The following is a 14,287-nucleotide window of genomic DNA, read 5'->3' on the forward strand; positions in this document are numbered from 1 at the left end:
CTGCCCGCGGACAAGCGGGGCCGCGAGGGGGACGCCGCCCTGGAGCTGGAGGACGCCTACAAGGCGGTGCTGAGGGCGCTGGGGGAGGACCCCGGCCGGCAGGGGCTGCTGCTCACGCCCCGCAGAGCGGCCACGGCCATGCAGTTCCTCACTAAAGGCTACCAGGAGAGCCCCGAGGGTGAGTGCCCCCCGCAGCTAGGGGGTGCCCTTTCCTCTGCCCTGAGAATACCCACTTTGGCATCCAACTGCGTGGGCCCTGCAGATGGGGAGCCCAGAGGCACCTGCACTTGGGAAAGAGGCACTTCTGAAACTGTCCAGTTTCCCCTCTCATGATTCGGCTGGACAGAGCTTTAGCTGGGACGAGCTAGGTGGGGCTGGTCCTGCTTTGAGCAGGGGGGTGGAGAAGATGCCCTCCTGAGGTCCCTTCCAGCCCTCGTGTTCTAGGATTTTTCCCAGGCTCCTGAAAGGTGTCGCAGGCACAGGGCAGAACGTAGATGGGAAACTATATTTCCCTTGTTAGTTATAAGCAGGGAACCTGGTTTTCTCTGATTTAAAAGTAACCCCAGATCCAGAGGCGACCGGAGCAGGGTGCAGGGCCCAGGGCAAATCAGCCTGTGCAGGGCCCTGCCCCTGGATGCGAGGAAGTCAGTGGTGGATGAGGTGGGTGGGGGTGCTGAGCAGCCGGACATGAAGCCGGTGGCAGCACAGAGTCTGCGGGGCCCCTGAAAGTGCAGGGTGGCTTCCCTGATTCACTCACCCCCAACAGCCTGCCCAAACTTTTCCACAATTAAAATGAAACGCCACTTTAGATGTATCTATATATTAACAGTGTTTTATTTTAATCACAGAAAAATGTGGATTTGGGGGTACTTTTTTAAATCCTAAAATTGGGGATTTATTTTATTTATTTATTTATTTTTAAGTCTGAGAAATAGACCAGGGATCCTGGTTAAGGGAATGATCAGATGGATGAGACCAGAGGACTGATTTTTTTTTTTGATGTGGCAGTCCGCTAAGGCTCATCCTCATGTTCCATGTGTGCACAGCCGTGTCCTGTGCCAGGACCGGGACTCCTCTGCACCACCACTGTGCAAATTGTGAAGTCACAGGCAACAGAAGAACAAGGGAGGAGGACAAGTGACAGGAGGCTGGGCAATTGTGCGTATACTGTCTCTACTTGCATAGTAACTACATTTTGAGTGGGAGCAGTCGCTGTCACCAGGCTTTTGTAAAACAAAGTAGGGAGTGTGCGAACATTTGTGCAGGTGGATGTATTTAGTGTCAGCACTAGTCGCACATGTAAAAATAACTCGGAGGCAACAGGAGAACTAGCAGACCCAAGATGTGTGAACCTAGTTTATTCCTAAAATAAAACTAAGCTTGATTGCTACTGTTCCAGGCGCTTCTGTGTTTGTTGGAAGGTTTAGATCCAATATTACATTGTTTAATTTTATTCTGAGGTACTTAAATATTTCTTTCAACTCTTGACACTTATTTCATTTCATCTTTCCCTCCTTCTACCTTCCTGTTTCTCTTTTCTGCATGGTTCTCTTATGCTGTATCTTAATAGCTGTGATGGGAGCTGACAAATTCATCTTTCTGATCTTTCGTATTTGGATTTCTCTCTGACAAGTGAGTGCCATGGAATGGTGTCGGGTTTCACAGAAAACAATTGTAGCTTTTAAAGTACAGGTTTTGATAAAGAATTTTGTTTACTGGGGACCCTTCCCCTCTGATAAATAATTTTTTTTTATACCAAGATTCTCCTAAATGTTTAGAGAATGAGCATTGTCCTCTCTCTTTTTTTTTTTTTTTTTTTTTAAAGCCACCTTGCTGTGATCAGCACTCCCTTTAACCTGCCAGTTGTTCCTTTTTAAGTATCACTGAAAATCCATAGCTTTTTCACTATTGCTGGATTATTATTTGGTCAGCAGCATTAGTGAACTCAGACCTGCACAAGATAAAGAGATGCATGAACCCATCCACACAGTGCTTTTGCCTGTAATAGAAGTGCACTGTCTTCACACTTGCTTCCATATTCTTCTAAACCATGTGGCTCCAATTTTGCACTTTTTTTTTTTTTTGTAATAAAAATATGCTTGCCCAGGAAACTAAAAATTGCTCAGAGCAAAAAGTCAATGATTTACACAAGGTTTGTATTCATTCATTCATAATACAGTTTGTGAAGTTGTCAGCTGCTTCAAGGTCTCTACAGCAGGTTGCCCTTTCCCAGATACATTGGTAACATCAGCCAGGAATTGGGAGGGGGAGGGGATCCAAAGGAGGTACATTTGCATGCTCTTTTGACTCCTGGTCCACACAGTTTAAAACCAACTGCCTGGGAGTGGCAGCATTTTTATTCAGGCAGCAGTGAGGGAGTCACCTGACTTCCTGGCTCATTGTAATCTATCTGATCCCTTCTCATGCCACAGGTGTTAATGATGCTCTCTCTCTTTTAAAAAAAAAAAAAAAAAAAAATGATCTTGATGTCCCACTAATCAAGCCATTCTTTCTTTTGCAATTTTTCTATTAGCTGTTTTTCTTAACATAGCTCCTATTTCACAGCCCTGCAGACATTTTAACTCTAGCTAAAAACATCAACTCGGTGTGGAATTGTTAACTCAGGTGTGGCAATCGCTTTCAGTGAAGCATTGGATGCACTGCCAAGATGCTCAAGAAGGCCAGATTTTGTTTTATGAATCTGAAAGAGATGTGTATTTAATTCTAAAGACAACAGGACCCAAAGAAACATCACTTTTTCATTATTTTTGTCTAGTGTGTTGTGTTTTTATACATACTACATGCTATAGCAACTTAGTGCACATTCCAATAAAACTATATTTGTTTTTCCTTTGGGCCTCTTGCATACTAGTAAAGCTTCTAGTTTCTTTTTACCTAGAGAAAAATGTGTGTTATATTTGATGAACCATGCCATCTGCCCCCCACTCTTTGAAATCCTAGATCTGCCATGGCCAGGAGTATGTTTAATTTGTTCTACATTTACTTTTACCAACCATGAAGAGCAGATACCTGACTTCTTTGTGCTGGTACTGATCTTCCTCAGTGCACCTATAGGCTCCTATCATCTCACTGCACTGCTGTTAGACAGAAAGGAACAAGAATGGTATTAGTCCGCAATCCTGCTGTCGTGTTGATTCTGCTGCTCTGACAGTTTACAGGGGGGATTGCTTTGGTCCCTGGGTTGGTCCTGCACCGGACATTTGGGGTTGGTTAACTGTGCTATTGCCTGAACCAGTATTCTGTAGTTGTTAAACTGTAGTTACAAAACATTTTTGTGACTTTTGTGATAGATTATATATGAATTTTCTGTGAATCTAATTTGCTATCTCCATACATCTAACCTTTTGTCCTCTTGCTTCATCTGGTATAGATCATAAATGAATTATGGATACCTTGGAAAGGTATGCTGCAAAAGAAGGGTATGTCTGTTTCCAGGGCTTGGCAATATGTAGATGATTGTAGATGCAAAACCAACTTGAAGAATCAAGAATAGGTTACCCACAAGAATGTTTTACCTTAAAATGGCACTGAATAATCTGGCAAAGCAGTTTCATATAAACTATTTTCAAGTAAGCTAACAGTTCTTTATAGGTATTTAAGTATTACAGGATTTTCAGAGTGCTGTGTGGTATTTTGAGTGACTCCACCTAGTGATTTCACTCTCAGGGTGGAGATGTAGGTACTTTTTATGTAGTGTTTTTATATATATATTACAGAATTCCTATCTTGATAATGTCTCTGGATTCATGTCACCTGGACAAATTCAACTGGTTTGATCTTTGGTAGTGATGGCAGGAAGTGTATTCTGCACCTCAGGTTGAATGGGTACATGATAATCACCATGCCTTCTTTATCAACTCTAAATTTTGTGCATATAATGTATCTTGCTAGACTAAGCTTTGTGAAAAATGGATGTGACCTATTTGTCAAAACACTTCTCAGTGTCACTCAAGACACCTTAATATAGTATGTATAACCAAGTCATGGGCCAGGTCCTAGCTTCATTTTCATCTTATTTAAAGGGGAAATATAACTTAAAGGATTTCTCTAACATACAGAAAATCTCGGGTCACAGTAATTAAATAGTATAGGTAAGTGGTGCCCAACCTTTCCAGGCTAGAGGCTGAATGAATGGTGCAGGGTCAGTCTGTGGGCTGGATCCAGTACACGGGATCAGTCCATGGGCCCAATCTAGCACAGAGTCAATCCAGTGCATGGGACCATGTCATCTGGCCACAGGGCTTGGATGTTTGGTGGCAGTCATAGATCAGGTTGATCCCTGTTGTGCAGAGGTTTATATAGGGGAAGTGGATGATCAGCTGATTCTGACTGGCCACTACAGGGAATGGGTGGGGGGTTAGGCCCTGTTGGAGGCTTCAGGCCAGCCTTGCCATGTCTGCATGGTAACCTGTGGGGTGGCACGCCTGGGTGAATGGCTGTGTTGGCTAGGCCAAGGGTCTCTGCTCTGTTCAAGGATGTGGCCTGATCGTCTTTCCTTGCAAGGAGCTAGAATCATAAATTGATGGTAATTAGAAAAGTGAACATACAACAGTGATGAGAAATGAAATCAGATACTAGATCAGCCCATTCAGTAGATCTGGCACTTTCCCCTTTGTTCTTCTCCCTCCGCCACCCCTCTGCCCTCCCCAGGAAAGTGTCTGCTTGCTTGATATGTACCAACAGTGTTTGCATTTTCAAAGCATTTTATAAACATTGATTCAGCCTTGCAAAATTCTCATTGCTTTGAGTGAGTCATATTTGGCTTTTCATAGGCAAAGGAAACTTCCTTAGCATTCTCTGTGTATGTGTGGGTTGGTTGGTTGGTTGTTTGTTTTAAAGTTCTAGCATTATCATGATGCACACACATTTGATACCTGAGTTTGTAAAGTCTCATAATAGTTTTTCAAGAGGATATTAACTAATCATTATAAATTTCTCTGTTGGGGAGAGAGGTTTCTGTTATTGTCCCTATTTTCAGATGTAAAAACTGAGGGGCTGGGTAGTCAGGTAGAAGTTATGTACCAGTTAAGAGATGGATGTAAGAATAAAACCCAGGCATTCTGGGGGTTTCTTTTTTCTCTTTCGTGATGAAATGGTCTTGTGACCTAGGCCTGTGCCTATAATTCATTTTGTATCCATTTGTCCAAATCAAAGCATCAAACAGATGGACTTGAAATAGCCTACTAATTTTCCTCACTCAAACAAGGAAATGAAACATTTTAGCTTGTTCAGCATGAAATGTTCTGTTAATTTGAAACCAAGCCTTATCATCTTGTGCACTTTTAAGAAAAATAAAGAATTAAAAGGCTAGATTCACAAAACTGCCAGAAGAGAAGGCATTCTCTGTAGTCCAATGATTAGGACACTCGCCCAAAGTGCGAGATCTGAACTCCAATATGTATAGTGCTTTGAGGCTGCAAAGCTACCTAAATCTTGCATTCTAAATTCAGTGCCTCTTCTGCTTTGCTAAATGAGCACCTGGAATGTGTCCATCCTTACAAATAAAAGGCCACTCTTTTGATCTTGTTGGTTTGATCCAGATCAGGATTTGAACTTTCCCAGATGACTGTAGATGAAGAGAGGAATGGGTTCAAATTTAGGATTTCACCTTCTCTTGATTCTCTGTTAAGAACATGCTTGTATGGAAACTGTTTTTAAAGGGTTTGGATTTTGCTTATGTTTGTCACACATCAGATGTTGCTCAGTGGTTATAGAAGTACTCATTTGTTGCTGTATATATGCAGAATCCTGTGTTAAAGTTTTTCATTCATTAACTGCTCATCTTGTACTTTCAGATGTACTCAATGGTGCAATCTTTGATGAAGATCATGATGAAATGGTGATCGTTAAGGATATTGACATGTTTTCCCTTTGTGAGCACCACTTGGTACCTTTCTTTGGCAAGGTAGCTATTCAACTTAGGTTAAATATTTGTCATTTTAGAGGTTGTGTGTGTGTGGTGTGCTAAACAAAAGGAAACTAAACAGTTTTTTATTCAAAACTAGAATGAGTAGTTCATGCCTAGTGCAGTACTGTATGATTTAGTCGGAAGGCAGGCTAGATATGCACCTGTATACTCTCTCTCTATATTCATGTTTGGTTTTCTTTTAAAAACAAGTAGACTATTATAGAGGGCAACCCCTGTGTGTTGCACATAGCAAATAGGGCAAGGAGTAGAAAGCAGAGAAAATGATGGGCAGGGAGCAGAGGACACTTTTACACATGCTCCGAGGCATTCTCATTGGAACACATCGGAGCAGACTTGATTTAATTGAACAAGCTTTAGTTGGAGATCCCTCATCACCATTTTGAAATGTGGGACGCTGAATACATGAGATGCTGTGGGCACGTTAGAGTGGTTCCCAAGAGCCACTCTAATTAAAACACCGCCCCCCCCCACCTCCCCGGAGTACATGCACAGATGCCCAGAAAACAGAGCAGCAGATCAGGCAAAGAAAGGGAATTGGAGTGGCATTTGGGGACATTTTCTCTTGCACTCCTTAAACAGAAAAATCTCCATTGAAGTCCATGGGAGTGACTCAGCCCTGAATTATGATAGGGTGGGGCTCTAAACTAGGGGTTTCCAAATGTTCTATGCTGTGGCCCAGCAAACTGCAGACCACCATGCAGAGCCCCATGGCTGGAATTTCTGGCCAGAACACAAGTAAATATACCTCCAGGCAGAGTGGGTGGGCTCAAGCCTCCTCTGTGGCTGCTGCAGGAGGAATCACGGCCTCTGTGGGACTGGGATTTTACTGGTCCATGGTACTTCTGGTCTATGAGCCAACCCTTCGTGGCCCAGGGGCTGGTGTAGAGGCCCCTCATAATGTGAGGCCCTAAACTGCAGCTTGCTTAGCTTATGCCTAAATCTGGCACTGGAGTGACTGTAGTAGAAGGCTTGCTTGCATAAAGAGTATAGAGAAGACCTCGGAGGGGGTAAATATCCTCAAATCAAGCTTGACAAAAATATGTCAAGCAAAACCTGACAAAACCGCTTTGAAAATCCATTATATTCATTGGCTGGATCTTGAAATTTGTTGCACAAACAAAACTCTTACTGTATGGATGAAGATCTGAATAGTCCCTCTTCCTTGTCTCTTGTACAATCTTTTCTTTCTCCTTCAGCTTCACTCTTCCCTGCCTGTTACTGTCTCTTCCTATGCCTTGGATGCTTATATACTGGAAGCCTGCTAGGTGGAATGTGCAGCAATATAGATATTTATTGCATTTATATTCAGAATAAGTAGAATTTTAGTAAGGATTTACTAAAATCCTACATGTTATGCATAGAAATGTAATCAACATGGCCAGGTGGATTGATTTTTAAATCAAAGTGATTTATATTGCTCGCTTTAATTGTGATTTTAAAACCAGCAAAGAGAGAGTTCCGCAATCTAGTATAATCTTATTTTGCATTTTGTAACAAGTGGGTGTCCTGGGGCTGATCATCTCACTATAGGCCCACCCACTTGTATCTGGGCTAGCCGCTCTCCTGTCTCTCCTGCCACATCTTGAAGTGGCTGATCAAACCCACCTTTCACTAGAGAGGTAACTGGCCTGGTATTTCTGGGGAGCTACCCAGCCACAGGTAGCTCCACCAGACCACCGTTTTTCAGCAGGGTACAGTTTCTGGTCATGCCCAGGACCATGGGACCTCCTCCTTCCCCATAGTCCCAGCCCTTACCGCCGAGATGATTCAGGCAACAGCTCAGCTGGATGTCTGTCTCCTCAGCTCGTAGCAACAGACTGCTGCCCTGCAGTTCAGGAACCCAGCCCTCATATACTCCAGCTGGGCCCTGTTCCCCAATCGGGCAACTCTGCTTGATTACCACCATAGGCATCTGTGGGCTCTCTGGCTGCTGCTCTGGCCCCTGATAGTAACAGAGCACAGGGTGCTTTGTTATGCATTTGTACTTCTTATTTATTTTTCCTAAAGAATGATCCATTCTCATTGCTTGGTAACTATTGAATCACATTGATTTGCAACTAAATTCAATTCGGTTCAATATGGTACTTGTGGCTAACCAGGAGGATACTCGTGTAAGCATTTATGTGCAAAAACTTTTATTCAGACCCTTAATTTTTACTTTTTATTATGTTAGAAACATCACTTACCATGTTGTTAATTTGTTTTTAATGACTTATGTTGAGCTATTTTGGGTAAGCTCCAGGTGGCAGCCTTGGGCAGCAGAGGGGCTGACTAGGGCATGAGGGTCCTAAAGCGTGGAGCAGGTGGCAGGCAGCCCTTGGACTTTAACACTGCCGTGCCATAGCCAGCTCCAGTTACTATCTATGTGAGCATTTTGGGGGAGTTAATAACTCTACCATAAGATAGTACTGTTGAGGACCGTACTAATTTACGGTGGAGTTAATTAATCTACTGTGCCCTAATACCAGCACTCGTGTAGACAGTTATGTTTTACTGCGGAACTAATTAGTCAACTTGCAGTAAAATGAATGTGTAGATGCACCCTTTGAATATTAATTTTTATTTAATTTAAACGGTCTGAATAAATTATAGTAAGTTTAGTGAGGTCACAGCTGTAGTAATTTCAAATTTAGTTTAAGTAGGTGTCTGTGGAAAGACATGCATATGTAATTTAAACAAAAATCCTATTGAATTTTTAAAGTATCTGATTTAAAAAAATTTTTTTTTTTTTTTTTAAATCTACCTGCTACACTTTTTTCTTTTTTACCTTCTCCACTGACAGGATATGGATCCTGCAAGTCTGTCTTCATGGTGACCTTTGCCCAAATTAGGGGGTCCAATCCTGCTCTCACTGAAATCACTGAAAGTTCTACTGACATACAGAGGAGAAAGCACACGCTCAGAATCTTCAGCTTGGGGCTTTTAGTTTGTCAACATTACCACCTATACCCTCCTGCATGCCCCTAGACTCACAAATATGCAGAGTAGACAGCTCGGCATGATCCCAAGCGCATAGCCTGGCACTGTGCTCAGGCTCTAGAGTCAGAGAGCATACAGGTATGGAATAGATAATAAGTGGGGCTTATGTTTTGGTGGCATGCAGGGTCTCGCCCAGGAGGCAATGTAGACATTCTCCTGGAGTCATGTTCCTGTAATTTATACAGAGTATACAGATGGCTGAGCCTGTATTTATCCCCATTGATGGGACCTCCATGCAGGTGTGGCACTCCATCTGTCCACTGCAAAATGCACCTTGGGGTCCTTAGTTTATATAAGGATGAGATTTATCATTGCAAGTAGCTCTTGTTAAGAGTACCTAAAATTTGGAAGATTGCAGGTTCAGGTTTGTTAATTAGTGCCAAGTACTCTTTAGGCATTTTAAAGTTGCACTACTTCAGGGGACGATTATCATTGATTGGTGTTAACTAGCTAGTTCTAAGTGAACTTCTGAGCATTTCAACTGAGAAAACTACCAATTTAGAGTCCTCTAGCATCCCAGGATGCACCATTCCCAGTCTTTCCTACTCCAAGAGCAAACTTTGTATCCTCTTGAACTCTGCTGGCAGCTGGTGAGACCATGGAGGGAACTGCAAAGGGCTGGGTTACCAGGGGCTCGGAGTACCAGAACCAACAACCTCCACCAAGAAGGAACTGTAGATGGGCTCCTCAGCCTCCCCATCAGACCTACACCAATCCCTTCCCCACCCCCCCACTGGACAGCCCCACTTGCAGCCTATTCTAGCCTCAAGGCAAAGGGGCTGGCCGTGCTAGGGGGCCCCAAAAAGCCCAGTCCTCTCTCACCAGTCACAATTTATTGAAACAAGTGAGAGTCTACAGTCTCTTGTTATTGATTTTATTTAAATAAAATCAATTCTAAATACAGGAGACCCTCACCATTCATGGGAGATACATTCTAGAGATCCCCGTGAATGGGGAAATCTGTGTTCTGTCTGCGTTCTTGAACAGCACTTGTTGGCAGTGGCAGGAATATTAGAAATCGCAAATCCACGAATAGCGAGGGTTTCCTGTAACTAAATGTTACATAAGCTTCCATGGCCCGTGTTCTTGTTTTTCCACCTGGCTCAGACACACCCTTACTCACCAGCCCTCAAATGGCCAGTCTGAGCAATGCATGCTAGAGACCTTTAACATGCCACAGATCTTTAGCTCATGATAACCTTAACACTACAAACATTCCTTACAGTTAGCGCTAGCAAACTCAAACCTGTAATCTAACCCCAACTCTTCAGCTCTCCCTGGAATTAGGTTGTGTATTAATCACTTTATACTTAAGTTTCTGCTCTTCATGTTTGTAGGTACATATTGGATACTTACCAAGAAAGAAAGTGGTTGGATTAAGCAAACTTGCAAGGTAAGTATGTTTATGTTTACAACTTAATACTTTGTTGAATGTTGTCACAAAGGTCTAAGAGCCAAGCCCTACCCTGAGGACACAGCCTAGTAAGGAGCTGCGTACTGAGATGTTTTCAGACAGAGACCTAGCACTACTTCTCCCACTGTACAGCAGTAGCAGGGTTAATGCTCCACAGCCAACACTGTGGCCTAGGACTGCAGTACTCTTGTACCACAGATGTGCTAACCACCTTCTAGCCTCTCCCACTCAGACCTCTCAATCTGTGAACTGAGAACACTTTTGATTACTCACTAGAAGATGGGAGAACATTCTGAGTGAGAGGCTCTTAGCTTTACAACTGACTCCCCACTTTAGTCTCAAGTAGGTTTGTTGTGGGCACAATTCAGTGCCCATCTTATTGCCCAACTTTTTCTGGAGGCTGGGGGGTTGCTTGAAGAGCTGAATGTTTGATCTGCTTAACTAAGAACAAATTGTGGGGAAGCTATATGGCTATTGGCTGGAAGCCATGCTGATTCATCTGTTGGATTTAACTGATAACTTTATTACCATACATCAAAGTGCAAGTTTTCATATAGGTGATTTTTTTATATAGAGTTGTTTCTATGTCATTAAAAAAAAAAAAAAAAAGTGACTCTTTTCTTTAGGGGGCTGAGTTTAGGTAACTTTGGTGTATTAAAAGAGCAATCCACTTGTTAAAAGTAGAATACTATTAAATTTTGGTAGTGACCCTGTTGTAATTCACAATCTACTTTTTCTGCACTATGATGGTGCTTTATAAATGTTGCACAGACAAAAGATAAAAATCCACGCACTAAAAATAAATCTCATGGCAGTTTAAATATTACCTTTTTTATTTTTGTTTGGTTTTGGTTTTGACAGTGTTTTATCAGGAAGGTGGGTTTTTTTTTTTTAACTATACCAGCTATGCAGGATTCTAAGCCCATTTTTAATGTACACTGAATAAAATATGTGCTTAACTATCATGTACATTTTAGAGAATGTGATGTTTTACTCTGAAATGCTGAAACTAATAACTGTATTCTTTGTAGAGTTTTCTTTTATGATACTATATGAAAGTTACTTTAAAATGGCTTGGATGTCAGCTGTATTTAAACTAATTTCATATTATGTAGTTAAGTCACTTACACTAAAGTAGTTTTAACCTTGCTAGCCAAGATGATACCCTTGTTAATACTCAAAGTCTACAAAGCAAAGCTGAGAGTTTATTGTCTGAATAAAATGAAATATTTCATATTCATATGCTACAACTCTTTTTCCAGAATTGTTGAAATCTTTAGTCGAAGACTGCAAGGTTGGTATCAGTTTTTAAATATATCTTTGTTCTACTGAACTATGTTTTAGGTCAGGGTGCTCAGCACCTGCTCTGCAAGCCAGATCCAGCCCCCAGTGCCAGGTCCATCTGGCCTTTGGGGCTCCAAATGAGTCTATGGGGATTCCTGCGGGGCCCTGGTTCTGTGTTCTAGATCAGGCATGCGAGGCAGCACAGGGCACAATCCCAGTGCATGGGACTGGGCAATTGGGGCATGTGGGGTCGGATGGGAATGTGGGGCCCTGGGGTCCTATCTAGGCAAGTATGAATTGCCCCCCTCCATTCATTTGGTCTATAGGGCCATAATGTTAAACAAGTAAGGTGGCTACACAAGGTACTTAAGCACATACCAAATTTTTAAAAAGCGAGCAGTCCAGCTGAAGTTAATGAAGATCACAAACTTGCTTGGTCATAGATTTAAGTACTTTCCTGATCTGGTAACTCAACCAGTGGGGCATTCATTTTAATGCTATTAAGGATTAACGAGCAGAAAACATCAAATGAAAACAGTATTAACCTTACTGTGCTGCAAGATGTATATTAGGGCTGTGCAAAGCTTCAGTCCCTGATTCGATTTGGCCTGATTCAGTGGCCAAATCTTTGAATCCGAATCAAATCAGGAGACCCTTTAATCTCTCCGAATCAAATTGGAACCCTCCAAATTGATCCCTATATCTCAAACCCTTGTTAACTTCACTGGAAGTTTTAAAGCAGGTAGTTCACATCAGTATGGTACTCTAGGTCTAGGACCTCAGTGCTTACCAAGTAACAGAGGGGTCAATATTATGAGAAGTTCATGAGTATACCATGGGAAATTTATTCATTCCCTTTTTTTGGAGGAAGTAGGTATAGTGTTTAGTGCATGGGCTACCAATGAGAGTTAGTGGAAGAGGACAACAGTGAATGATTTTGGACTGTTTTCACAGGGAGTAAGGGAGGTCATGTTAGCTTGGCAGTCTGGAGAGTTTTTAATAGTTCACTTGATAAAAGCCAGATTTCAGGGTTCTGGAGCGGTCTATCCAGCACTTATCACCAACTGCAAGTTCATGCTGAAGAGAGAACAATAAAACATTCTAGCAGAGATCATTTATTTTTGCTAGTACGAGTCAGGATGTGATGGAATGTATTCAGAGTACACTAGAAATACATTCCTTCCACAGTATATAAGGAGTGTTGGGATTAGTTGTGTGTAAAATCCCTGTTCTTTTTTTCCCCTAGTTCAAGAGAGACTTACCAAACAAATTGCCATGGCAATTACTGAGGCTCTGAAGCCTGCTGGAGTGGCTGTAGTTGTAGAAGCATCGTAAGTAATTCGTTATTGTTACCATAATTATAATGTTTGGCATTTAAAAGGTTGGAGTGTAACAACCCCTACATTACTTCACTGCTATCTCCCTGCTCAGAGGAAAGTTCAGTTTTAGGATTAAGACACTGAAATGGGATTTGGGAAGATGTGGTTCAGTTCAGGACGGCCTCCTAAGCGCACCAGTAAAAAATTCTGGCAAGAGGTTCTACCCTCAGTATAGTTTATATACCAAATTCTGGGAGGAATGGAGATGCTTGACTCCATTCATGATACTCAGCCATAAGCCCTCACCAGCCCATGCCCATGATGTGTGCAAACATGTTTAGGTACATTTTTTGGGCTCCCAAAAAAACATGGAAGTGTGCTTTGAAAATATGTGGATCAGTTATGCTTGGCAATAGGCCATTTATTGGCCTGGCCTGTGTTCTTTTGTAGGGCAAAAGAAGTGCATGCAAACTGGGGGTATAAGTGTGCAGTTTAAATTTGCTATCAATATTTGTTCTTTCATTTCAATTTCCAGTGATTTTAAACACTCATACATGCTCCTGCAGAATGTTTTGAATACCACAACATCTAAAGATCTTTTTGAACTCCAAGAATAAATATAAATGGCTTCCAGTAAATACTATTTGGACTTTAATTAAGCAAATATGTCCTCTAGTGCAGTGTTTTTCAACTTTTAGACATAGGACACTTCGTGATAGACTTTGGCTAGGGGCAGACATTCAAAAAGCCTGAGCCTGAATTGATTCAATCTTTGCAGGTTAGTCTAACCTGGCTAGGCTGAACCAGTTCGTTACCAGACAGACATCCCAGAAATGCAGGCACATGCCTGCAGTGGCTCAGGCTAGAAGTCGGAGGGTGCTAGAGGAGTCCTCACTTTCCTTCCACAGTGATGAGCTGAGGAAGGATGTGGCCAGGCCCAGCAGGACACTCAGATTAGATTCATAGATGTAGGATCAGAAAGGACCTAAGTAGATCTTCAAGTCTAACCCCCTGCCCTGGGCAGGAGAGAATACTGGGCTTATATGACCCCAGCTAGATAATTGTCAAGCCTCCTCTTAAAGACCCCCAAGGTGGGAGCCAGCACTACTTCCCTTTGAAGTTGGTTCCAGATCCTAGCCGCCCTGACTGTGAAATAGTGTCTTCTAAGGTCCAGCCTGAACCTACTCTCAAACTTATGGCTGTTATTCCTTGTTACTTCGGGAGGTGTTCGGGTGAACAGGGTTTCTCCCATTCCCCACTGGTCCGCCCTGGTAAGTGGTTTTTTTTTTTTTTTTTTTTTTTTTTTTTAAACACCCGACAGGCCCCCTCCTCCCCTTCTCT

At 42.3% G+C, this 14,287-nt stretch overlaps 1 protein-coding gene across 1 annotated transcript in view; it reads left to right on the forward strand.

Moving 5' to 3' along the window:
* LOC102374022 (GTP cyclohydrolase 1-like) overlaps positions 1 to 14,287 on the forward strand; it is a 56,189-nt gene that overhangs the window by 37,205 nt on the left and 4,697 nt on the right. Inside the window, exons 4-8 of the mRNA XM_025206168.1 lie at positions 2 to 178; positions 5,817 to 5,926; positions 10,267 to 10,322; positions 11,606 to 11,637; positions 12,874 to 12,958. Of these exons, the coding sequence (XP_025061953.1) occupies positions 2 to 178; positions 5,817 to 5,926; positions 10,267 to 10,322; positions 11,606 to 11,637; positions 12,874 to 12,958 (460 nt within the window). The remainder of the gene's footprint in view (position 1; positions 179 to 5,816; positions 5,927 to 10,266; positions 10,323 to 11,605; positions 11,638 to 12,873; positions 12,959 to 14,287) is intronic.

The sequence above is a fragment of the Alligator sinensis genome, unplaced genomic scaffold (assembly GCF_000455745.1).
Source record: "Alligator sinensis unplaced genomic scaffold, ASM45574v1 scaffold131_1, whole genome shotgun sequence".
Taxonomy (NCBI): domain Eukaryota; kingdom Metazoa; phylum Chordata; order Crocodylia; family Alligatoridae; genus Alligator; species Alligator sinensis.